The following is a 26,814-nucleotide window of genomic DNA, read 5'->3' as shown; positions in this document are numbered from 1 at the left end:
TTACTAATTTACTAGAATAAAACTAACTAAGAAATTTAAAATGACGACCGCCATCAATTAGCAGTAGTGCAGTACTCACACTTAATATCTTCAATTAATGACAAAATAAAGGAACTTATACTAGATAAATTTTATCATAAAAAATTAATTCATATCAATCAAAACCAAAGAAAGTCTAAAAGCAAAACAAAAAGAACAACTCAAAACCAAAAAAGAACCACAATAAAAAAGAGGATATAGCTAGACAGTTTTAACTCTTAAGAAAAAGAAAAAGAAGGAAAACAGCGTTGTAAAATCAATCAAAAGCCCAAGCATTCTCTTGTCGAATTTTCTCCTCTTCCTCTGGAGTAAAATCATTCTTGATGTCAAATTCTTTACGTATTTCCTCTGGCGTTTTCCCTTTAATCCTATCAGCAACTTCTTGACATATTACATCCATCAGCTCCTTATCATTAAGATAATTAGCGGCTAAAAGAAGATCGTACGGCACCGAGTGGTGCACCTCCAAGAAACCCTTGTCGAAATCATTCAACTGGTCTTTCGAGACGCCTTCCTCCGAGTGTTTCTTCCAATATTCGATCACTTTGGTCATTTTTTTGCTATCGACATTAGGCAGAGGAATGGCGTTTGAAACGCAGTCGTCTTCAACCATGTTCTTGATGGCTTGTGACTTCACGGCTATGGCCTCGTCCAGTTTGAATTCCTCACCATCGCTAGTTTCTAGGGTTAAGAGCTTTGTTGAAGACATGATGATGAAGTGAATGAATATTTGAATAAGGGGCGTTTTGTTTTTCTTGAGAGAGCTTTGAATGATTTCAATGCATGAAGGGGTTGAAGGGCTTTATAGAGCATCAAGTTTTCACTATCCTGGTTGAAGTAGGAAGCTAAAAACGAGAAGCAAAAAAAAAAAAAAAAAAAAAGAACATGCATGGGAAACTTTGTCTTCCCATAGAGCAGCTGAAAATTTGCATAAACCATGTGTGATTAGGATGAGTTTTTTTTTTTTTTTTTTTTTTTTTTGGTGATACAATGAAAGCTTAAAAACTAATTTGAAAATTCTATATTAATCGTATGACCGTATCAGATTAGGAAAAGGAAGGTTTTTTCCTTCTTTAGGACTAATTAATGAAAAGTTAAAAAGGAAAATTGGAGAGCTCCTTGTTCCTTTAATCCTCTAACCTCTTTATGTTATATGATTAAGTAACTTTTACAAATTAATTACTTATTAAGTATTCATGTTTTAGGATTCAATATCGACATGTACGTAGTTAACATAGATACTCAGAATTAGCTAATGAATAAAAATAATAATAATGAATTCACGGTATGCCATAATACTCGATTTGTCTTAATTTTTAACTGATGAATGCGAAGAAAAATTAAAAGACTGTGAATTTGGATTTAACCCTGGCTACGTGTCCTTTGGATCCTTCGTCCATCGGCCACTAATGAAAGCAAATTCTGTAAGAAAATCTCTTTGTATCTGTTGGTGTCCCACATCGATAGGTCATAGGCAATTCTCACTTCATGAACTCATTTTTGGGGTTGAATTAATTTCAAATTCATTCTTTACACGGTATAGAGGCATGCCCATCCCAATTTATTATTTCTGGCCCCATCTTATATTGGTGGGATAATGGGAACATGAATTCCTTAAATATACCTCTCAAGAGGTAGGTTGGTCAATTTATTTTTGTCACTGGTGAGGCTAACTTTTGTTGAGTAAGCTCCGAGCTAGAGAAGCACGCTATCGGAGTTCATGGTTTGATCTAGTTCATTTTTATCAAAAAGAAAAGCAAATCAATTATTTTCGATTTTCTCAGTTCACTTTTATACACATAAAATCCCAATTAATTCATTTAATCTACCAGAGTCGTGCATAAGCTTTTATATGTGTAACAAGAATTAATAAAATGGACAAATTCATAATCTAGTGAAATATATTCTTAATAAGAAAAGTTATCATTTAAAAATGTTTTATTGCAACAATATGAAAATTAGGGAGGTGAATGTGATATCTCAATGGCAAAAAAATTAATTTTATCGAGGTAAACATAGAGGGAGCTTTCTAAAGGACCTATTTGAAAGGACACATGGGAATCGGTTTTGAGTGTAATTTGGTGTAATTACACACTTTGAGTCTTTGACTTGCTTGTTTGGCCAAATAATTACTTGATTAGTAGAGAATTGGGTGTAATTGAGAGGGGTAATTACACTTTTTAATTTTGGGATTGAGTGTAGTTACGTACTGGATGTGGATAGTTACACTCTCCAATTCTGAAGGAGGCAAGGCACGATATAAACGTTTTGGGCTTTGACCCACACGAAAGGAGGTAAGAGTTTGTTCCCTTTTCTTACTCAGCAACAGTATTTCAGACCTGTTTAGATCATGACCAACAAATCTATTCTCAAACTCTTTTCTTACTTATTCAGATATTAAATCAAGGAGGTCTATGAATGTTTTAATTTTTAAAGCCCATTTAACTAGTTAGCGATTTTTGCGCGGATTGCCCTTCTTTTGGGGTGGTTTTTAAATTTTCCCCCTCATATTTGTGGTCTTTAAATTATGCCCCTCATATCGCTGGTCTTTAATTTTTGCCCTTCGCATTGCAACTCTGAGTGTTCACGCAGAAATTATGAAGTTCTGAGTTCGAACCCCCGCTCAAGCATAAATTAAAAAAAAATTGCAAGGCAAGGTTTGGGTCACGTGTATGCCGGGTCTGTTAAGGAATTACCAAATTTATGCCGGACCCGGCATACTCATGCCTTATGGGCAGACTTGGCATAAGTATGCCGGGTCCGACATAACTTTGGTAATTCCTTAACAAGTTTATGCCGGTGGGTAGGGGTGTACAAGGACCGGGTTGGTTCGGGTTTTTTAAAGACCAAACCAAACCAATTGCATCGGGTTTTTAAATCTATCAACCAAACCAAACCAACAAAAGTCGGGTTTTTTAACCTCGGGTTTTCTCGGTTTTTTCGGGTTGCTCGGGTTTTTTGGATTTTTTCCGGTAAAGTCTTCATACAAAACATATAACTTATACTTCAAATATTTCTTTAGTCCTAGTAAGATACGACGATCTAATTAAGATATTTATTAAGAAAATAACACAAAACGTGATGAGAGATGACATTGTACTAAAATATTCAACGAAAAAAATTAATGAAATTGCATAAAATAAAATTATCATAATCTAAAAGTACTAAGTCATACTACAATAAATATAACTAATTTATAAGGCATGTAAAAAATGATCATAATCTAAAAGTACTAAGTCATGCTAAAATAAGTACGACTACTAAGTATTAATTACATGACTAAATATTAAAGAAAAAAATAAAATTAAGTTATGTATTTTCACTTTCTAAACTAATATAAAACTAAAGAATAGATATCAAAATTATTGTCATTCTAGTGTTAGATATGAATTTCTTTTGTTAGCATTAGTATTGATTTGATTTTTGTTGAGTTTTATTTGAGTTACTAATATCATTGGGCTATAAAACTTATTAAACCATTCAAAAGTCTAATTCCAAGCTTGAAATAATATGTTAAAAGACAAAAAACTATGAAAAAGTTAAAGAAACATTTATAAATTACATTATAAATAAATATTTCTATGTATAAAATGTGTTTGAAATTTTATAAATGTAATGTCGGGTTGGTTTGATTCGGTTTGACTTTTTTTAGTTAAAACCAAACCAAACCAATAGTGTTTGGGTTTTTCTTTTCAAAACCAAACCAAGTTAAGCCAAACCACTAGTCGGGTTTTTTTCTCGGTTTGGTTCGGATTATCGGTTTGGTGCGGTTTGTCGGTTTGCTTTGTACACCCCTACCGGTGGGGGCATACTTTTAATGAGCAAACTTTTATGCCGGACCCGGCATAAACTTGTGAAGGAATTACCAAAGTTATGCCGAACCCGGCATACTTATGCCAAATCTGCCCATAAGGCATAAGTATGTCGGGTCCGACATAACTTTGGTAATTTCTTCACAAGTGTATGCCGGTGGGGGCATAGCGAAATTTAAACTCTGCCTTGCGATTTTTTTTTTAAATTTTGACTGTGTGGGGTTTCGGTCACGCCCCGAACTTGGGCCTGGACGTAACACGGCACCCGGTGCCTGACTGCATGTGACCGAGCGAACCAACTGGCTGGCTGAATCAACATGTGATACCAAAACATAACTAATTTATAAAATAAAACTAACACATGCTGATTAACTAAAATTCTGACTGAAATATCATAATGCGGAAATACTTAGACAATCTGAACATATCTGAAAGAAGCCAACATGGCTACACCAAAACAACTGGACGACTGAGTATAACTGTCTACAAGGCTAACATGACAAATATCTAACTGTCTGAACTGTGTCTATGAAGCCTCTAAGAGTACTGAATAATAAAGTTGTCTATAAACTGAATTAACTAGATAGCTGACAACGCCCCGAAAGAATTTGGGGCTCACCAGTATCTGATACGTGCACTCCTAAATAGCTGAGTCGTCAACCTGTATATCGTTGCCTGCATCGCGAGATGCAGGCCCCCAAGCAATAAAAGGGACATCAGCACATTTGAATTGTACTGGTATGTAAAGCAACTGAAGCAATAAAATACTGGAACTGAAACTGAACTAAACAGGACAGCAAGAAGTTGAAGTACTCCCTGTTTTGGATGAAGAATCACCTGTAAAACTGTAAATATAACAGTGGCCTAAGGCCCAAATAATGTGCACAAAAACTGTGGCCTCAGACCCAAGCAATACGTATGCATAAATTGTGGCCTAGGGCCCAAAAATACAGATACAGGTGTTCAACATTAACAATTTACAAGACTGAGACTGGCTATAGCTGATAGCATGATAACTGTTTCTGATTATGAGACTCATGTAAATAACTGGTTATACACTGGCTGAGACTCATGTGATAACAATGCACAAGTCTATAAAGATTACGTGCTGAGTTCATGATGTTCAAAGTGACAACCATGAACGAATTCTGTAACTACAACCCTAGAAGATAACAGTTCTATACCATACCATGAATCTAGGGCTAAACTATATTCTGAGTCAAATTATTGACAAGTATGAAGAATGAGGCGTAGGGAGAATCATGATTATTCCCTAACGTAGATAGTTAGCCTCACATACCTTAATTCCAGCCTTTGAGTGTAATACAATGTTCGTCATCCCTTTCAACTTTGATCTATGTCAATACAAGTCAAAGGGATTCTATATTAGCAATAATATTCATGCTTTGGTCACCTAAGCATTTCATCAAACACTTAGTAGGCATAAAGCTCCACAATCTCATTAATGGTGTTTCTTCACCTAATTCCCATTCTATTACTTCTAGGTGATTCTAGAATCTCAATTAGGTGTAATTAACATCATTCTCCATCACCCATATCATTATAAAAATCTCAAGTCAACAATCCAAAATCCTACTATAGTTCGTGTAATTCTCTTTACTAAACCCATTTACTATTCTCCCAAGAACTCATCAATTCACTATTATGAATGATTAGAGTGTAGAAGCATTACCCTTTTGACGGTCAATCCTCTTGAATACGAGTTCTAGGGTTTTCACGCCCAACAATAATGTTTCACTCACAACTCTATTGATTAGAAGGGTTTACTCAAGTTAGAAAGAGATTAAAGACTTGAATTCAATCTAGAATCATGATAAAACTTACCTTATATGGTTCTTGAGGCTTGGAACTTGTTCCCTCTGACTTTAGGGTGATTTTTCGTGACTAGGGTTGTTAGGAAAATAAACCCCAAGGTTAAATATAACTTAAAACGCGAAATCCCAACTTTTAACCAGAAATCGACCTGTTTCGCGATGGGTCCGCGATACGGGTGCATCACGCGATATTCTGCAGCTCAATACTCAGACTTGCCCGATTGTCCCGCGATGCGGGGCCATCGCACGCGCGCTCACGCGCTTCGAGAAGCGACGGGTGTAGGTTCCGCACAGTGTTCGGTAAAATGGACATAACTTTTGGTACACAGCTCTGTTTGGGCTCCACAATATACCGTTGGACAGATATTTCAAAGGGCTACAAATTTCATGTTTTAAGTTTCCTCAAATTCCCAACATATTTTGCACGAAAGTTTACTTGAAGGCGGACGTATCGAAAACTTAGCCGATTCTATAGAATTTTAAGTGCCGTACTATTAGCCATATTGAGACGATCATATCTCCTTGCTCCGATATCTGATTGGACTGGTCCTTATATCATTAGAAAGGTATTTCTACGTACTACAACTTTCATTAAGGGTACTTTCCCAAATTCCCAACTAATCAAGGAGTTATCGCTGCCCGAAGTAGGCCTATCAACCATTTTCGCAAAACGTTCAAACCTTCAGTTTTTCCACTAAAACTCTAATGATATGAGTCTAAACTTAGTTCCAAGATACGGGGTGTTACAGTTTCTCCCCCTTGGGATCATTCGTCCTCGAATGATGGATTCTGATAAAGAGTGACTGCCGAGACATGTGCACACTAACTGACATGAGCACATGAAAACTGGACTGAAAAGGGTCTGAACTGAATTATTTGTTGAACTGGACAACTACTAAGCTGACTGTCTAACATGCTGAATACTGATAATGTAGAAACTATAGAAGGAATGATCTGAGAGGGGAAGGTACAATACCTTCACCGGTTTCTGCTGATTCTTCAAAGAGTTAGGGATAGCTGGACTTCATGTCTTCTTCTGTTTCCCATGTAGCCTTTTCAACTTTTTGACTTCGCCACAAAACCTTTACTAGGGCTACCTCCTCATTCCTTAACTTGTGACATGGCGATCAAGGATTTTCACTGGTACTTCTTCATAAGTCAAATTATTATTGACTGTTATGCTATCAGTCAGGACAACCAATGACGGGTCTCCCACACACTTTCTCAACATGGACACATGAAACACTAGATGCACAATAATCAAGTCATGTGGAAACTCAAGCTCATAAGCCAATTGACCAACCTTTCATTGGATTCTGTATGGTCCAATATGGCGGGACTATGCTTCCCCTTCTTACCAAATCTCATGCCACTCTTTCTAGGTGAGAGCTTAAGAAATACCCAGTCATTAACTTCAAACTCTAAATCTCTCTGTCTCACATTTGTGTAAAACTTCTGGCAATTCTGAGCCGTTTTCAAACGCTTCTATATCAACTTGACCTTCTCTATAGCCTGATAGACCAAATCTGGTCCTAACAACTCTGCTTCCCCAACCTCAAACCAACTAATTGGCGATCTACATCTCCGCCCATACAAGGCCTCAAACGGTGACATATGGATACTAGAGTGTTAACTGTTATTATAAGAAAACTCAATGAGAGGCAAATGGTAATCCCAATTACCTTTGAAATCTAGGACACATTGTCACACCCCATTTTTTAACCCGGGAGTTAAAGTAGAAGTACGACATATTGGAGATTCCTGTTTTTGTTGTTTTTAAGGAGTCACCACCTAATTATTTATGGTGAATTAGGACACCTAAAGTTTATTAAAGTTATATTTAAAGTTAACTCTGTTTAAGGTCTGCGAAACTTATGATTCTGGGTAAGGGTTCAATTAGTCTAAAGGGAAGGTATTAGGCACCCTTTAAGACCCATTAACAATGGTTAACCGACCGGACTAAAATTTAATTATGCTAAGTGTAAATGTAATGTTTTAAATGTTTAAGAAAATATCTTATAAGTATTCCTAAAGTTATTTAAAGTAACACTTGTAGAAAAATAATAGTTGCATAAAGAGTTTAAGATAAACTAAAAAGAAAAGGACATATGATGTTTATATGTATTTGAAGGAAAAGTGAGTTATGCCGACCCACAAATTTAAAAGAGTTATTGTAAGATCAATGTTAAATAAATTTTAAAGATTCCATATAAAGACTAATAGCTTAATGTATATATTGCACTAAGGTTGTTTCAAACAAATATGTATTTCAAGTGTTGGAAAGGAATTAAAGTGAAAAAAGCTATCTGTTAAAACTAATTGGCTTTTATTTCTTAGAATAAATTAACGTTAGTGTAAGATTTGTTACGTTTTAAACTTCTAAGATAGTAAGAGTGAATCTTGATTCACTCTAGCTTGAAAATATGTAGGCATACCATTTTGAAAAATCAATTACTCCAAGTAAATATTATAGATACTATAAATAATTTAGAAAATAGAATTGAATGTAATTTGTGAAATTAACTACCCATTACTAAACTAAAAACCTCAATGTTATTAAAGTTTATCTTAATTAACAAGCACAAAATGTTAGTCATACAATATATGTTAAATGCACACAAAATAAAATAGAAGAGTAGATGTAATGTGAATGGGCTCAGCCCATTTAGGACTGCTGCTGTTTGCTGCCACTGTTGCCATTGGGATTCAGCCCAGTAGTATGAACTCGGATGAACCGGCCCATTGAGACTAATTACTACAGATTGCTGCTGCTATTGAACTTAGCCCATATTTTATCTTCTTAGTTGGCTGCGGACAGGGAAGGATGGTGGAGAATTTCATGTTGGGCTTTTAGCCCAACGCCAAATGCGGGAGAAAAACGAGTCCCTCGGACTCGTATGCGACATGCATAAAAAATGAAAGAAAAGAAAGAGTTAAAAGAAGTAAGATAATACTTAATAATGTACAAAAGTAAACAAGACGATCACATAAGTATTTTACTAAATTCTCGTTTACGATCATATAGTTCCTGCCTACGCGACATAGCTCAAAACGTGGGCGAATATATATAGATGAAAGACACTAGAATTCATATTCAAACAACCCACATAGATCTTTTATAACACTGCTTCGGCAGAATTTTAATTCAGCAGAAAACAAAATCAGCTACTGAAAACCAGCAATCCCACAGCAACATGTCAAACACAGTCAACATATATCTCTTCAGAACAAGCACCTCTCAAAACAGGAAAGCTGAATTTCACTATGGGAATTTAAAATCACACATATGCATATTAGGATGGCAAGATGTCTAGATTCACTTCACAGAACATTTTAACCTTTGAAGCCTAAAGCAACACCCAATAACACAGGAGAAAAATACTTGCATACGCATAATATACGAAGAGGGGATAAAAGGAAAGTAGGAACTATATTTTCAGCTACCAGGAGCTCCTATTTTACTTTGCAATGCTATCTATCAGACCACGCAAGATCCTAATTTGCAAATATGTTGTCTGAACACCAAGTAGCTTGGAGAAAGAAGTGTAAAAACAATCTCCATACAGCCAAGGAAAATATGCAGGAACCCCAAGTTATTTCTTTTAGAATAAACAACAAACATCTAGACCCTTGTAGAGCCAGCATTCATATTCCTCACAAGTATCTTCCCCTCACTATTCGATTCACTCGACTCTATCAACTCTCTTAACCAGCAAAGTACTTTATTCATAGTTCATGTCAGCTTCTACCAGAGAAATAGCCGAAGGTAGGGTGATATTTATAAAAATCATTTTAGGGACCCCAACTTAGAACTTACTAAACAATAAGCAAGCAAAGAAGACTAAACTAGATATCAAATATAACAGTGTCATAATGTTGCAACAAATGCTTTATCTGAATACTCAAAGTATGCTGGACTTAGCCCTTTAGGCATGTTGATACAAAAAACCAGATTCAACTTTTGAAATCATAAGGCATGCTTCCAATAAATAGAAACAAATGGAAGTGCTTAAACCTATATCAAGTCTAAATGAAACTTCATCTTCAGGAGAATGGCAAGTTTCTTGTTTTTAAAAATGAGAAATAAAAGCCAAGGCTATATAGACTAATGCAAATTTTCAGTAAAACAGGGATAGCATATTTCCAGTCAGATTCAATACTACTGTTTTAAATCTTTCTTTAATCCCGAAAGATAAGTGCTAAAACGATTTGGAATTCCTAAACTCTCATTTGGAAACAACACTTAAGATAAAAAAAAAACAAATTGGCATTCTTATCGCTTTACGATCCCACCAAAACACAGTCATTACCCAATAATAACATCAAACATTTCTTAGAGTAGTACTTTAATAATAAAAGAAAGGCCAACATCATCTTAAACTAATCAGCCTGCAGTTTCACGCTTTAGTTCTACATTTAGAAGAACTTAAAGAAATACTACATTATTAGAACTCCCATAGCACACAAACCAACAATATAGCACAACAGATTGAAACTAACTAGTCTAATTGCGGAGTTCAAACATGCAGAACTAAAATAAAACTAAAGTGAGGGAGGAAAATTACATTATGGTTATACTACCAGCCTACTTAATCAGCTGAAACGAAATGGTAACAAACCAGTTATAAATTGAACTTAATAATATCTAATCATACTACAATTAAATCCATATCCAGCAGCTAAATGCAGCACATCAACCAACATATGACTAAACTAAACACGTAATTAATTCATGCATGGATATTTAATACTAAGAAAAGGGAGAACGGTTACCTTTCACGGGTGCAGTGAACGGGGTGTCGAAGTCGTCGAATCTATGTTTCGAACAAGACGAACTCAAAATCGATTGAAGAAATTAAAGTTTTAAACAGAAAATGAAAGGGCAAATAGAGTAATTGTTCGCTGTCTTTGTTGATTAAAACTTGTGTTTTGTGGGGGGTTTTCGTTTTGTTTTCTAAAGTTGATTCGGGTTTTTTGCTCCAAAAATCCCCTCTGTTCTAAGACCAAAAATCCCTCCCAAGAACTCGAAAACCAGTAGAAATAGCACAAAATAAGACTAAAACTGTAGTGGAAAAGTGAAGAATCTCTCCCCTTTCAGATCGTTGTATTCTCCCTTTTATAGAAAAGAGAGGGGAGCGTATGAGAGAGTAGTGTATGACAGAGCGTGGGGGACAGACATGGATATGGCAGAGACGAAACGTGGGAGAGAGAGAGAGTGGAGAGAACGTGAGGGAGACAGGGGAGAGTGGGATGGCATAGAAGTGGAGGGGAACGTGGGATGGCAGATGATGAGTGGAAGGGGTGTGTGGGAGAGAGAGGAGAGTGGGAGCAGAGGTGTGAGGGGTGAAAGGGAGAGAAAGGAAGGGAGTAAAGAGGTGGAGAAAAAAAATGAGGGAAAGAAAGGGATTAGGGTTGAAGAGGAGAGGAAGTGGACCGGGTCGGGTCGGTTTTGGTTAATGGGTTGGACGAATTGGAATGATAGTGGGCTGAAAAATGTGGATTGAAATGTGGGTTAGGTATTTAAAAAATGTGGGTTGTTTATTTGGGTATGAAAATGATATTGTATTTGTATTTTGGGCTATTAATTGGCTGAAAATTGTTGACCATTCCTCCGCTATTTAATTATTTTTGGGCTTCTAATTTAATAACTGGTATAATATATGTTATGTAAAGATAATAAATAATTAATAATGTAAAAAAAAAAATTGTAAAGTGTTGTCTTGTAATTGATTTAGCGAGTCCAGACCCGAAAATGAAAACGATGACTAGCTATTCAAGATTTATGATGAAGTAATGCTCATAATGTCAAAAATATAAGTAGTGATATTAATAGTAGTAGCAATAAAAATATTATGAAAATAGAATATTTAGCTCGTCAATAAATTTAGAAACCCGAGTAAATTAAATAAAGGAGGGACAAAATTGGATGTCAACACACATGCTCTCAACATGTCCTCAAGAGTCTGAATAGTACGCTCTGCCTGTCCATCTGTCTGAGGATGAAAAACTGTGCTGAGGTTCACCCTTGTGCCCAATCCTTTCTGAAAGGATTTCCAAAAGTTCGCAGTAAACTGAGCACCACGGTCTGAAATTATGGACAAATGAGTCCCATGCAATCAGATGATTTCTTGAATATATAACTTGGCATAATCTTCTGTCGAATCTGTAGTCTTCACTGGCAAGAAGTGAGCTGACTTGGTAAGTCGATCTACAATCACCCAAATCGAATCATGCTTTCAAAAAGAGCGAGGTAAAACTGTTATGAAATCCATGTTTATCATCTCCTATTTCCAGACGGGAATGTCTATGTTCTGAGCCAACCCACCTGGCCTTTGGTGTTCGTCTTTCACTTGCTGGCAATTTAGACACTTAGCCACAAAATCTACTACATTCTTCTTCATGTCATTCCACCAATAAATCTCCTTAAGATCATGATACATCTTTGTGGAACCTGGGTGAATGGAATACCTGGAATTATGGGCTTCAGACATAATCCGATCTCTAAGCCCATCTATGTCTGGAACGCATAGTCTGCCTCTGTACCTCAAAGTACCATCATCTCCCCCTTGTTCAAAGGCCGTAGTCTTGTGTTTGTGAATTTCCTCCTTCAGCTATAACAGGCAGGGATCACTAAACTGTTTTTCTTTCACTTCTGCTACTAAGGAGGATTCAGCCATGTTCTGAACAACAACTCCACCATCTCCAGAGTCTAGAAGTCGAACTCCTAGGCTTGCTAAGCGGTGGACTTCCTTTGTCATAGTTCGCTTTTCTGCCTCGACATGAACTAAACTTCCCATGGAACGCCGACTGAGAGCATCGGCTACAATATTTGCCTTCCCTGGATGATAGAGAATATCCACATCATAGTCCTTAAACAATTCGAGCCATCTTCTCTGCCTAAGATTCAACTCTCTTTGCTTGAAAATATATTGCAGGCTTTTATGATCGGTGAAAATATCCACATGTACTCCATACAAGTAGTGTCGCCATATCTTGAGTGCAAAAACCACAGCTGCTAACTCTAATTCATGGGTTGGATAATTATTCTCATGAGTCTTAAGCTTTCTAGACGCATAAGTAACAACCTTACCATGCTGCATTAAAACACATCCGAGACCAACTCCCGAAGCATCACAATAAACAACTAATCCCTCGGTTCCCTCTGGTAGTGTCAAAACTGGAGCAGAAGTCAATCTCTTCTTCAACTCTTCTTCAACTCTGCTCACATGCATCTGACCATTGGAATTTGACTTTCTTCTGAGTCAACTTAGTCAACGGAGCTGAGATAGAGGAAAATCCCTCAACAAAACGCCTATAATAACCTGCCAGGCCCAAGAAACTTCTGATGTCTGATGCTGAGGTGGGTCTGGGCCAGTTCTTGACAGCGTCAATTTTCTGAAGGTCCACCTTAACACCTTCACCTGAAATCACATGGCCTAAGAATGCCACTGACTTAAGCCAAAACTCGCACTTTGAGAATTTTTCATAAAGCTCACGATCCTTGAGTGTCTGCAACACTATTATGAGATGCTCTGCATGATCTGTCTCACTACAGGAATACACCAATATGTCATCAATAAACAAAATGACGAATAAATCAAGATAAGTCTTAAAGACTCTGTTCATAAGATCCATGAAAGCTGTTGGTCCATTCGTCAACCCAAACGACATGACAAGAAATTCAAAATGACCATAACGGGTTATGAAAGCGGTCTTCGGAATGTCAACTTCCTTAACCTTTAACTGATGGTAGCCTGATCTGAGGTCAATCTTGGAATAACACTGAGCACCCTGAAGTTGATCAAATAGGTCATCTATTCTGGGAAGAGGATACTTATTTTTAATGGTGACCTTGTTCAACTGGCGGTAGTCTATACACATACGCAAGGATCCATCCTTCTTTCGGACAAACAAGACTGGTGTGCCCCAAGGTGAGATACTTGGCCTTATAAATCCCTTATCAAGAAGATCCTTCAACTGAACTTTCAACTCCTTTAACTCTGCTGGGGCCATCCTATATGACGGAATAGATATCGGCTTAGTGCCAGGAAATAAATCAATTCCAAAGTCAATTTCCCTATCAGGAGGGACTCCGGGTAGGTCATCTGGAAAGACTTCTGGAAACTCACTGACAACTGGTACTGACTGAAGAGCTGGAGTCTGGGCATCTGCATCCCCGACTCAAACTAAGTGGTAAATATACCCCTTGGAGATCATTTTTCTGGCTCTAAGGTAGGAAATAAATCTACCCCTAGGTGCTACTGAATTACCTTTCCATTCTATAAGTTCATCGGGAAAATCAAATGTCACAGTTTTGGTTCTACAACCCACAGAGGCATAACAGGACTCTAACCAATCCATACCCATAATTACGTCAAAATCTACCATCTCCAATTCTATTAAGTCTGCTATGGTGCTGCGGTGGTAGATTAACACTGGACAACCCCTATAGATACGCCTAGCTATAACTGATTCCCCAACCGGTGTGGATACTTCGAAAGGTTCATGCAACTTTTCGGGCTCTATCCCAAATTTCTTAGCAATATACGGGGTTACATAAGATAGAGTGGATCCTAGGTCAATTAGAGCAAATACATCGAAGGCAAAGACTGTTAGCATACCTGTGACAACATCTCCACGAGCCTCTGTATCCTAGCGACCTGACAGTGCATACAGACGGTTCTGACCACCGCCCGTATTACCGGATTTTGTTGCTCCGCGCCCCTGCTGGGCTTGGGAATTTTGGGGAGCTGCTGAATTTATGGACTGAGCTATATTACTGTTACCTTCGGTATTCTGTCTTGCGGACGGACAATCCCGCAGAAAATGACCTGGCTGACCACACCCAAAACAACCATCCCTGCCCGAACGGCATACTCCTGAATGTCTCTTACCACAAGTGTTGCAAGTAGGGTGTTGAAAACCACGGTCGGTCATGCTGGCCTGTGACTGTGAGCCTGCCGTTCCGAAGTTCCGGCCTTTCTGGTTAAACTTGGACCTCTGAGATGGAGCACTAGCTGTCGAGGGAGCAGGTCTTGATGACCTATTCTTAAAGAACTAACGGTTGCTACCTCCCTGAGATCCTCCCTGACTGAAATTACCAACAGACTTAGCCCTCTTGTTGAACTCTCTATCTTTTTGCTTCTGCAGGGCTTCTTCTTCCTTCATCCTTGTCTCGTTACCTTGCACGAATGCCAGTATCTTGGAAATAGTCATCTTGTCGTTCTGAGCAACTGTGTTGGCATCCCTGTGCAACTCGGGTTTAAGCCCAAGTACAAATCTTGAAACCACGGCTCTCATAGCAGGAACCATGTGAGGAGCATGTCTGGACAATGACACGAACTTGAGGTAATAGTCCTGAACAGTCATGTCCTTTTGCCTCAGATTCTCAAACTCTATAGCCTTGGCTTCTCTAACCTCAATTGGCATGAAATGCTCAATAAAAGCGTTTGCAAATTCATCCCAAGTAGCATAAGGTGCATCCTCCCCTCGAGACTGTTCCCATGTCTCATACCAAATATGGGCCACATCTTGCAGCTGGAAAGCTCCGAGTTCTGTTGCCTCTGTATCAGTAGCATGCATCACACGAAATATTTTCTAGAGTCCATCAATGAAATTCTGGGGGTCTTCCTCCTTCTTTGACCCTGTGAACACTGGCGGCTTCATCCGCATAAACTCCTGAGTCCTAAAACTGTTTGACCCACTACTAGCACCTGAGCTAGGGGTTGTTTCCTGTCGCTGGGGCTGATTTGCCAAAATTTGAGTGAGCAGCTGAATAGCTCCTCTAACATCCACATTCGAAGTATTGGGAGGCGCAGCAGCGGCATTAGCTGCAGCGGCATTAGCTGTGGCGGCTGCCTGGGCATGAGTGCCCCCTTCTGTTGCTGCGTCAACGGTAGCCCTCTGGCTAGTAGCTGTATTTTTCTTGTTGTACTTCCTTTTAGGAGCCATTTCTGAAATACGTAATTTGCACGAGTTAGAAGAATTCCTAAAAGCATTATTCTATCTGCACGAACTAGAGTATGAAAGAAGTGAAACAAATCCTGAATGTCTTGGTGGTCAACTGTTTATATGTGTGGGGCCCTCACACATATAAAAGAGACCCCACTGGACACGGCTTCATAGACTCCCTAAGACACTTGAACCTAGGGCTCTGATACCTAGCTTTGTCACGCCCCGAACCTGGGCCTGGACGTAACACGGCACCCGGTGCCTGACTGCATGTGACCGAGCGAACCAACTGGCTGGCTGAATCAACATGTGATACCAAAAAATAACTAATTTATAAAATAAAACTAACACATGTTGATTAACTAAAAGTCTGACTGAAATATCATAATGCGGAAATACTTACACAATCTGAACATATCTGAAAGAAGCCAACATGGCTACACCAAAATAACTGGACGACTGAGTATAACTGTCTACAAGGCTAGCATAACAAATATCTGACTGTCTGAACTGTGTCTATGAAGCCTCTAAGAGTACTGAATAATAAAGTTGTCTATAAACTGAATTAATTAGATAGCTGACAACGCCTCGAAGGAATTTGGGGCTCACCAGTAGCTGATACGTGCACTCCTAAATAGCTGAGTCATCAACCTATATATCGTTGCCTGCATCGCGAGATGCAGGCCCCCAAGCAATAAAAGGGACATCAGCACATTTGAATTGTACTGGTATGTAAAGCAACTGAAGCAATAAAATACTGGAACTGAAACTGAACTAAACAGGACAGCAAGAAGCTGAAGTACTCCCTGTTTTTGATGAAGAATCACATGTAAAACTGTAAATATAACAGTGGCCTAAGGCCCAAATAATGTGCACAAAAACTGTGGCCTCAGGCCCAAGCAATACGTATGCATAAACTGTGGCCTAGGGCCCAAAAATACAGATACACGTGTTCAACATTAACAATTTACAAGACTGAGATTGGCTATAGCTGATAGCATGATAACTGTTTCTGATTATGGGACTCATGCAAATAACTGGTTATACACTGGCTGAGACTCATGTGATAACAATGCACAAGTCTATAAAGATTACGTGTTGAGTTCATGATGTTCAAAGTGACAACCATGAACGAATTCTGTAACTGCAACCCTAGAAGATAACAGTTCTATACCATACCATGAATCTAGGGCTAAACTATATTCTGAGTCAAATTACTGATAAGTATGAAGAATGAGGCGTAGGGAGAATCATGATTATTCCCTAACGTAGATAGTTAGCCTCACATACCTTAATTCCAGCCTTTGAGCGTAATACAATGTTCGTCAACCCTTTCAACTTTGATCTATATCAACCATTTTCGCAAAACGTTCAAACCTTCAGTTTTTCCACTAAAACTCTAATGATATGAGTCTAAACTTAGTTCCAAGATACGGGGTGTTACAGTTTCGAACCTGGAACCCACGGGTTTTAGCCGAAGGGCAACATTTAAAGATTTCAAATATGAGGGGCAAAATTTAAAGGCCAACCCAAAAGAAGGGCAATTATGAGAATTGCCCAGTTTTCTTTGAATGAAACTAGCTGAATCAGAGCCCGTTTGGATTGGCTTATAAGTTATTTTTAACTTATTTGAGTGTTTGGCAAAAATAGAAAACAGCTTAAATTAAGTTAAAAAGTGCTTAAAATAAGCTACAGCCAAGAAGTTGCTCAACGCCAACTTATTTTTTTTGGCTTAAAAGCCATTTTAGTTTGACCAATAACTTTACCCTTTTATCCCTTATATTTTCTATTAATTCCAATTCTACCCTTACTTCTAAAAACCCTTTAAAGCACTTTTATCTAAACACGTAACTGCTTATTTATAAAATAATTTTCAGTACTTTAAGCACTTATACTTAAAAGCCACTTTTTTCCAGCTAATCCAAACAGGCTCTAAGTAGGTCACATGCATGCTCTACGTAACCAATTGGCAAATATGCCAAGTTAATTCCCTAGATGGTCATCCAATCTTTGAGAATTACCTCTCAAAATCACTTTTCTTTCTTTTAGGACCACAAAGTCATTCAACTATTACTATTTTCCTAAAAAAATACAAAACATCTCAAAAGTCTCATTCTCTCCTACTTGGCATGCCATGTCAAATTAAAGCCCAATTTTTTAATTAATAAACTTATTTAACTCATATTCATCAAACTCATTTAACTCAACCCATATCTTACCCAATAAAAAATGACCGGTTAAGAAGCAAAGGAATGAACTTTAGCTCTAGCTTATTTTTTCCGATTTAAGTTAATATTAAGGTGACACATGTAAAATAATTAGTTTAATTTCTATATTGCCTTAAAAAAATGAAGATGTGTTAGTTGAAAAGGGTTCCCAATCGATCTTCACCCAGAACTGTGCAACTTTGAACCTTGATATAACAACATCAACCTGGAATACTTAGCTTGGTGAGGTTCGTGAGCTTTTCCAAAAATTTAGCGAGCAAGTGATTCTGTGTAATCAACCTGGGCTACTAGATAGGCAATTACATGTTAGACTCTTCTGCATAACCTTTCATGACTGAACATTGAGAACCCAAATATATAGCTAGCACTTCCTCATTTATCAGGCACTATAAAAATTAAATTATTACTATTATTTCACATAGGTCACCATAAGATCTACTTAAAAATAAAAAATAAAAAATGTTAGAGCGAAAGTTTATCACGGGGTCATTTTGGGTTAAATGGGTTTGATGAATATGAGTTAAATATTTTTATTAAAAAAAATGGGTTTTAATAAGACATGACGTGCCAAGTAGGAGAGATAAGGCTTTTGTGGGGTTTTGTTTTTTGAGGAAAATTGTGATAGTTGAATGATTATGTGGTCCTATAAGAAACAAAAGTTATTTAAGAGATAATACGCAAAATTTGAGTGACCATCTAAAGAATTAACTCCAAATATGCCTGAAAGACATAGTTGTGCGACGAAACAATATGAAGATATTACAGTTTATTACTTCCTATGTCGGGCCAAGCTAGTACCAATTTTCTTCCGAGTATTCTTTTTTGTAAATGACCCTCCACAAGGTCGCACCCTTATTATACCTAGCAGGGGTAATTTTAGGCCCTATTTTTTGAGCACGTGAACACATGGTCTCGCCGTAAAACTAGGTATTTTATGTATATATTTTCTAAATTTAGTATAATAATACCTACTAGAACACATACTACAAAAGACTAAATGGTGCACTTGGTTGAAAGTTGAGTTATTTATCTAGGGGACTAGGGATCAATTCCCGCTTAATACTTTTTTATTTTAGTGGTGAACCCATGCTCCAGAAATTTTAGGTTCACCTCTGATACCTAATCTTACTGACGAGCATAGAGTTGTGCCAGTACTATCCATTGCTCCTTGTCCTTGCATTTCTTTAACTAAGGGTGTGTTCGGTATGAAGGAAAATGTTTTTCTGAAAAATGTGTTCTTGAAAAATAAATGAATTTCTACTTATTTTCTCATGTTCGTTTGGGTAGCGGAAAATAAGTAGATTTCTTACTTATTTTCTCATGTTCTTTTGGTTGGTAGAAAACATTTTCAGGAAAATACCCACCCAAGCCCCACAACTCCACCCCAACCCCCCACTCTCAATTTTTTTGGAGGGAGTGGTGGGGTGTCAGGAAAGGGGGGTGGAGGTGGGCCAAAAAACCAAAAAAAAAAAAAACAAAACTTTTATTCAAAACAAATTTTTTTTTGGGGGGGGGGGGGGGGGTGGGGGTGAGGCAGGAGTGGGTGGGGTGGCGTGGGGCGGTGCAAAATACCAAAAAAAAAAAAAAATTTCAAAACAAAATTAATTATTTTTGGAGGGGGTGGGTGGGGGTAGGGTGGGCTGAGGGCAGGGGGCGGTGGGGTGGGGGTGAGGCAGGGTGGTACAAAAAACAAAAAAAAAATCAAAACTTTTTTTTCAAAACAAAATTATTTTTGGCCGGGGGGAGGGGGCAGGAGTGGGTGGGGCAGGGGTGGGGCAAAAAACAAAAAAAAATTCAAAACTTATTTTTCAAAACAAAATTAATTTTTTTTGGGTGGGGGTGGAGTGGGCTGGAAGCAGGGGTGGGTGGGGTGGGGGTGGGGCAGGAGTGGGGTGGGGTGGTGCAAAAAATTAAAAAAAAAAAATTGGGTGGGGGTGGAGTGGGCTGGAAGCAGGGGTGGGGGTGGGGCAGGAGTGGGGTGGGGTGGTGCAAAAAAAAAAAAATTCAAAACTTTTTTTTCAAAACAAAATTATTTTTTTTTGGGAGGGGGTCGGGGGTGGGGCAGGGGTGCGTGGGGTGAGGATGGGGTGGGGTGAGCGTGGCACAGGGGTGGGGTTTGACTGCGGGTGGGGGTGGGGTGGGGTGCAAAAAACCAAAAAAAAAAAATCAAAAACTTTTTTTTCAAAACAAAATTATTATTTTTTTTCCAATGAGTGGGGCAGGGGTTGGTGCGTGAGGTAGGCGTGGGGGTGGGGTGGGGTGGGGTGGTGGGAGTGGATGGGTGGTTGATGGAATGCACTTATAGACTTGTTTTTCCTACTTTTATTAGGGCATTTTCCGCATTTTTGAGGAACTTGTTTTGCTAAAGAAAATGTTTTTCAAAATTTTTGACCAAAGAAAAATTAAAAACATTTTCCGAAAAATGTTTTCCTCCATACTGAACACACCCTTAATATAACTAGTTTTTCCTCCGGATCCCTTAAAAGAAGGGGCTTCAAACTTATAAGCTCCAATTAATGACGAAAAAAGTACTAATTACGCTAGATAAGTTTAATCATTAAAAATTAATTTATAAATCAATCAAAACCAAACAACAATTCCACAAAAGAAACCGGAGGAAGATCGAACCAAAAAAAGACTAATAGGATATAGCTAACTAGACAGTTTAATTTTAGTTGTGACAAAATAAGAGGAAAACAGCGTTATAAAATCAGTTAAAGGCCCAAGCATTCTCTTGAAGGATTTGCTCCTCTTCCTCTGGAGTAAAATCGTTCTTGATATCAAATTCTTTACGTATTTCCTCTGGTGTTTTACCTTTAATCCTATCAGCAACTTCTTGGCATACTACATCCATCAGCTCCTTATCATTAAGATAATTAGCTGCTAATAATATATCATACAACACCGAGTGGTGCACATTCAAGAAATTCTTATCAAAATGATTCAACTGGTCTTTCGAGACGCCTTCCTCCTCCGAGTGTTTCTTCCAGTATTCGATCACTTTAGTCATTGTTTTGCTATCAACATTAGGCAGGGGGATGGCATTTGAAACGCAATCGTCTTCAACCATGTTCTTGATGGCTTGTGACTTCACGGCTATGGCCTCATCGAGTTCGAATTCCTCACCATCGCTAGTTTTTAGGGTTAAGAGCGTTGTTGAAGACATGATGGTGAAAAATCTTTGAGATTATTGAAAAGGAACTTGAGAGGAGAGCTTTGAATAATTCTTTGAATAATTTCAATTAATGTATGAAGGGCATTGGTTTGGTTTTATAGAGTACTAAGTTTTCACTTTCCTAGTTAATGTAGGAAGTTAAAACGGGAACAGGAGAACATGGGAAACTCTTTCCAAGCGGAAATTTTTACATAAATCATGTCAGATTAGGAAAAGTAAATTTGATTCCTTTTTTGTGAATACAATACAATGAACGCTAGCTTAAAGTTAAAAACTTTACATTAACCACGTCAAATTAGGAAAAGGAGATGTCCTTTTTTAAAAAAAAAAAAGAAAAAGTTATTGTGAATATAATGACAGGTTAACTGGAAGGTTCCATAGTTAATTATTTAAATATTTCAATTTCATCTTCAATTATTTTGATCATGTCACAGAAAATAAAGTTTGGGAATAACTTTACTTCAGACATTCTCCTCAACTCCGTTCATGTTTCTAAATGAAAACACACACACGCACCTATAGGTAAAAATTCAAAACCTTTCAATTGACACCAAAAAATAAAATATTCTTATGCTTCAGAGTAAATAATGATAGCGAATTCTCGTGTTACTATAGTTACCTATTTATCTTAATTTTTGACTGATGAAACAAAAGAAAATGGAATAACTTGAATTTGGATTTTGCTCTGGCACGTGTCTTGGATGTTTCGTCCATAGGCCACTAATGGAAGCAAATTTTTATGAACAGATAATTAATATATTTAAATCTCCCTAAACTATCTATGATTTCTCAGCTTAATATTTAAAACATGGAGTATTGTTGGTACCTCACTAATTGAAAGGGTAACTTTTCTTTGGGATTATTTCTACACAATATAAAAAGACTTGTAAGTTGATTTTGAAGGGGATTCTACGAGTTTGGAGGCACAAATTAAGCACAATTAGAGCATCTTGCAGCAAGAAGCCATTGAGTTTTTTCTTTTCTTTTCATCTGTTCTTAGTTATTTTATGATTTTTAATAATCGTTTGACTGCTGTCAGCCTATCATGACTACGCATGCATGACTATTTTTTTTAGGTTATGGTGTTACATGAATGTTGATGTTTGAAGTTTAAATTGGCGTTCATTGAATTTATCATACTAATTTATTTATTAAATCTTGCGCTTAGTGATTTGATTGCTTGATTACCAATTGAATAATATGTCTTGAATTGAGCACATAATTGAGAACTCTTAATTGCAATATGATTAAATATGATAAGTTCTTGAACCGAGACATCGGAAAATAGATTCAAGGTTAGGTTAGGACATTTATCATCACATTGGCTTTGTCACCTTTACAGGAACTATTAGTGTGTTCTTGTTAATTCTAAGTGCATAAAAATATAGGCGTTAGCTTATCCTGATCAATATACGAGCAGGAAATTGGGAGATTCCCACGATTGAGTAAATTTAACCTTATCGACTAATAAACCAAATAGATCAATTAGTCAATCCTAGATAGCTTGACAGAATTATTTGTGTGCCATAGCCCTGAAATCCTTTATCTCATTGATTTTTCAACCTAAGCTTGCCTACTTATGTTCGTTCAATTATTCTATTTTAATTGCTTATTTTTACATTTTTGCAATACAATATAGTATAATAAAGCCACAAATACAGTTTTTGATTTTTTTTATTTTTTTTTGTAGATAAATAAAGTCAAACCAGTTTATAAACGGGAATAACTTAACGATCATCAATTAGAAAACTCAAACATTAAAGCTTCAATTAAAAATAAAACAGGAAACATTGTTATAAAATCATCAAGAACTCAAAGCCAAAAAACAAAAAGGAGAGAGAGTGAGAAAGAAGACAAACATAGGATATAGCTAGACAGCTTTAATTCTAAGCATAAAAGTAGAAGAATAAAAAAAAAAGAAACACTAATATAAAATCAATCAAAAGCCCAAGCATTCTCTTGGCGGATTTTCTCCTCTTCCTCTGGAGTAAAATCATTCTTGATATCAAATTCTTTACGAATTTCCTCTGGTGTTTTCCCTTTAATCCTATCAGCAACTTCTTGGCATATTACATCTAAAAGCTCCTTATCATTAAGATAATTAGCGGCTAAGAGAAGATCGTACAACACCGAGTGGTGCACCTCCAAGAAACCCTTGTCAAAATCATTCAACTGGTCTTTCGAGACGCCTTCCTCTGAGTGTTTCTTCCAATATTCGATCACTTTGGTCATTGTTTTGCTATCGACATTATGCAGAGGAATGGCGTTTGAAACGCAGTCGTCTTCAACCATGTTCTTGATGGCTTGTGACTTCACGGCTATGGCCTCGTCCAGTTTGAATTCCTCACCATCGCTAGTTTTTAGGGTTAAGAGCTTTGTTGAAGACATGATGGTGAAAAAACTTTGAGATTAATTATTGAAAGGGGAGTTGAGAGAGCTTTGAATAATTTCAATGTATGAGAGGACTTAAAGGGCTTTGCTTTGTTTTTACAGAGAACTAAGGTTTCACTTTCGTAGTTGATGTAGGAAGTGAAAACGGGAAAAATAGAATAAGGACTCTTTCCAAGCTGAAACTTTTATAAAAATCATGTCAGATTAGGAAAAGTAATTCCCCCCCCCCCCACCCCACCCCACCCCCGCCCCACCCCCGCCCTTTTTTTTTTTTTTTTTTTTTTTTGTGAATACAGCACAATGAACGCTAGCTTAAAGTAAGATTTGCATAAATCCATGTCAAATTAGGAAAAGGAAGTTTTTTTTGAAAAATTATTAGTAATAAAATTTACAGAACCTTCAATTGACAGCAACAAGTGAAATTTCTTTATGCATTAGGAGCTTATGATAATAACGAATGCACGTCTTGCCGTAGTGCTTGATTTTTCTTAATTTTCGACTAATGAATACAAAGGAAAATGGAACGATTTGAATTTGGATTTAGCCTGATTATCTGTCCTTTGGAACCTTTATTCGCCTACCACTAATTAAAAATCTTTTTTCTGTGCGGACTACCCTTCATTTGGGGTTGCCCTTCCATTTTTTTGTACGGATTGCCCTTTTTTTGGGATGGTCTTTAAATTTTGCCCCTCATATTTGTGGTCTTTAAATTTTGTCCTTCGCTTGGATACCTGAGGTTCTGGGTTCGAACTCCCGCTCAGGCATAAAATAAAAAAATAATTTCGCAAGGCAGGGCTGGGGGAGTGTATGCCGGATCCGGCATAAAATCCTTAAGAAAAAACTAAAGTTATGCCGGAGGGGGCATAACTTTTCCTCAAGGCATAGTTTAGTTATGCCTTATGGGGCAAAACTTTTCCTTAAGGAACTATGCCTTATGGGGCAGACTTTTAATTAAGGCATCACCAAAAGTATGCCCCATAAGGCAGAACTTTTTCTTAAGGTATAGACTTTGCCTTATAAGGCAAACTTTTAGTTATGCCTTAAGGAAAAATTCCTTCTTATGTGGCATACTATAAAAGTTTGCCCATTAAAAGTATGCCCCTACCGGCATAAACTTGTGAAGGAATTACCAAAGTTATGCCGGACCCGGCATACTTATGCCAAGTCTGCCCATAAGGCATAAGTATGTCAGGTCCGGCATAAGTTTGGTAATTCCTTAACAAGTTTATGCCGGTGGGGGCATACTTTTAATGGACAAACTTTTTTGCCGGACCCGGCATAAACTTGTGAAGGAATTACCAAAGCTATGCCGGACCCGGCATACTTATGCCAAGTCTGCCCGTAAGGCATAAGTATGTCGGGTCCGGCATAACTTTGGTAATTCCTTCACAAGTGTATGTCGATGGGGGCATAGCGAAATTTAAACTTTGCCTTGCGATTTTTTTTAAAAATTTTGACTGTGTGGGGGTTCGAACTTGGAACCCATGGAGTTTAGCCGAAGGGCAAATTTTAAAGATTTCAAATATGAGGAGCAAAATTTAAAGACCACCCCAAAAGAAGGAATTCCCTTGCCCTTCAAATTGGTGGTTTTTAAGTTTTGCCCTTCGCCTAATTTATCGAGGTTGTGGATTCGAACTCCAAATTAGTAAAAAAATTAAAAAGAATTGTAAAACATAATTTCGCGAGGCAGAATTTTGTAAATCTGCCATGCAAATTCTGGACCTTAAGGTAGAATTTGCATGGGCACAGGGCAAAATTTAAAGACCACTCCCAGCCTTGGCAGAGACCACGCTCCCCTCAGGTATTGTCCACGTGTCGGTATGGCATTCGACCATTTATACCCTTGTTTAACCAGGCCATGCAGACCCCAAGGGAGGCTCGAACCCGCGACGACCACGTCTTTACACCCTCCGGAGAGAGTCGCCTCTTACCAATTGAGCTGCATACTGTGTAAGGCGAATCCTGCAAATTGCCCATTAAAAATAAGTTCTTTATGAAAATCCCTTTATACAATGTAATAATATACTTTTCGACATAGAATACCTAAGAGGAAGGTTGGTCAATTTATTTTTGTCACTTGAGAGGCCACCATTTTGTCACTATAGCTCCGTGCTGAAGAAATATGATAACTAGGGCTGTTCACGGTTTTTATCAAACCGAAAATTTAATCAAATCAAATAAAAAAACTGATATTTGGTTTGGTTTGGTTTGGTTTGATTTGGTTTTAAATTTTAAAAACCGATAATATTTGGTTTGGTTATGGTTCTATTAAAAAATAACTGAATAAATAACCGAACAAACCGATAAATTATATACATAAATTTTATAATTATTTATATGTATAATATTAGTTTTTCATAAATAATTATAAATATTTTATACCTTTTAATCATTAATTTGATTTTTGGTCTACGTATTTCACACGATTGTTTAAGACCCATGTTTTTAAGAATATGTCCAAGCCCATGTCTTTAAGGGGTCGTTTGGTAGAAGGTATAAGCTGGGATATCCCAGCGCTAATTTTTATACCATGTTTGGTAGAAGGTATAAATTTATCCTGGGATAAATTTATACCTTGTACCAAACATGGTACAAAATTAGTGCTGGGATATCCCAGCTTATACCTTCTTATCCCACTTATACTGGGATTATTTTATACCATCTTTTGGATGGTATAAAATAATCCCAATAGATGGGATAAATTAGTCTCGGGATTATAATCCCGGGATAATTTCGACTATCTACCAAACGACCCCTAAGTCTTTTAACTCTTTAAGGGGTCGTTTGGTAGATAGTCGAAATTATCCCGGGATTATAATCCCGAGACTAATTTATCCCATCTATTGGGATTATTTTATAACATTTAAAAGACGGTATAAAATAATCCTAGTATAAGTGGGATAAGAAGGTATAAGCTGGGATATCCCAGCACTAATTTTTGTACCATGTTTGGTACAAGGTATAAATTTATCCCAGGATAAATTTATACCTTCTACCAAACATGGTATAAAAATTAGTGCTGGGATATCCCAGCTTATACCTTCTACCAAACGACCCCTAAGTATTAAGTGTAAACCTACTAACATAAGCCCACGTTAGAGTCTAATGTCTTTAACTTAAATTTTTAGCCTTTCTTTGTCAGCCATTTGATTTTAGGTTGTTTCGTCTTTTTTTTTTTTTTTGAATTTATACATTTCTTTTTTCTTGTTTGAATGAGTCATAAACTTCTAATATTTTTCATATGAAAAGGACAGAGGTTGTAGATTTGGAGGTTCCTATAGAAGATACTTCAGTAACATCAACATTTGCTGTAACTCAAGCACATGGTAATGCTCTAATACTTCTTCCGTGGATAATCCTCCTAAAAAGCAGAAAAGAACAAC

At 37.3% G+C, this 26,814-nt stretch overlaps 3 protein-coding genes across 3 annotated transcripts; all 3 read right to left on the bottom strand.

Moving 5' to 3' along the window:
• Window positions 1–255: 255 nt before the first annotated feature.
• LOC132622780 (SKP1-like protein 1B) lies at window positions 256–855 on the bottom strand. Its single transcript, XM_060337444.1, has one exon. The coding sequence runs from the start codon at window positions 746–748 to the stop codon at window positions 296–298; it is 453 nt and encodes a 150-aa protein (XP_060193427.1). The 5' UTR covers window positions 749–855; the 3' UTR covers window positions 256–295.
• A 19,705-nt stretch (window positions 856–20,560) lies between these two features.
• On the bottom strand, window positions 20,561–21,073 carry LOC132622877 (SKP1-like protein 1B). The gene has a single exon (XM_060337547.1). It carries the CDS (start codon window positions 21,029–21,031, stop codon window positions 20,576–20,578), a length of 456 nt encoding a protein of 151 aa, XP_060193530.1. The 5' UTR covers window positions 21,032–21,073; the 3' UTR covers window positions 20,561–20,575.
• A 1,746-nt stretch (window positions 21,074–22,819) lies between these two features.
• On the bottom strand, window positions 22,820–23,606 carry LOC132622366 (SKP1-like protein 1B). Its single transcript, XM_060336969.1, has one exon. It carries the CDS (start codon window positions 23,426–23,428, stop codon window positions 22,976–22,978), a length of 453 nt encoding a protein of 150 aa, XP_060192952.1. The 5' UTR covers window positions 23,429–23,606; the 3' UTR covers window positions 22,820–22,975.
• Between the last annotated feature and the right edge of the window lie 3,208 nt (window positions 23,607–26,814).

Source organism: Lycium barbarum, chromosome 12 (assembly GCF_019175385.1).
Source record: "Lycium barbarum isolate Lr01 chromosome 12, ASM1917538v2, whole genome shotgun sequence".
NCBI lineage: Eukaryota > Viridiplantae > Streptophyta > Magnoliopsida > Solanales > Solanaceae > Lycium > Lycium barbarum.
Note: the sequence above shows the minus strand (reverse complement) of the source record. Positions and strands in the feature narration are given on the sequence as shown.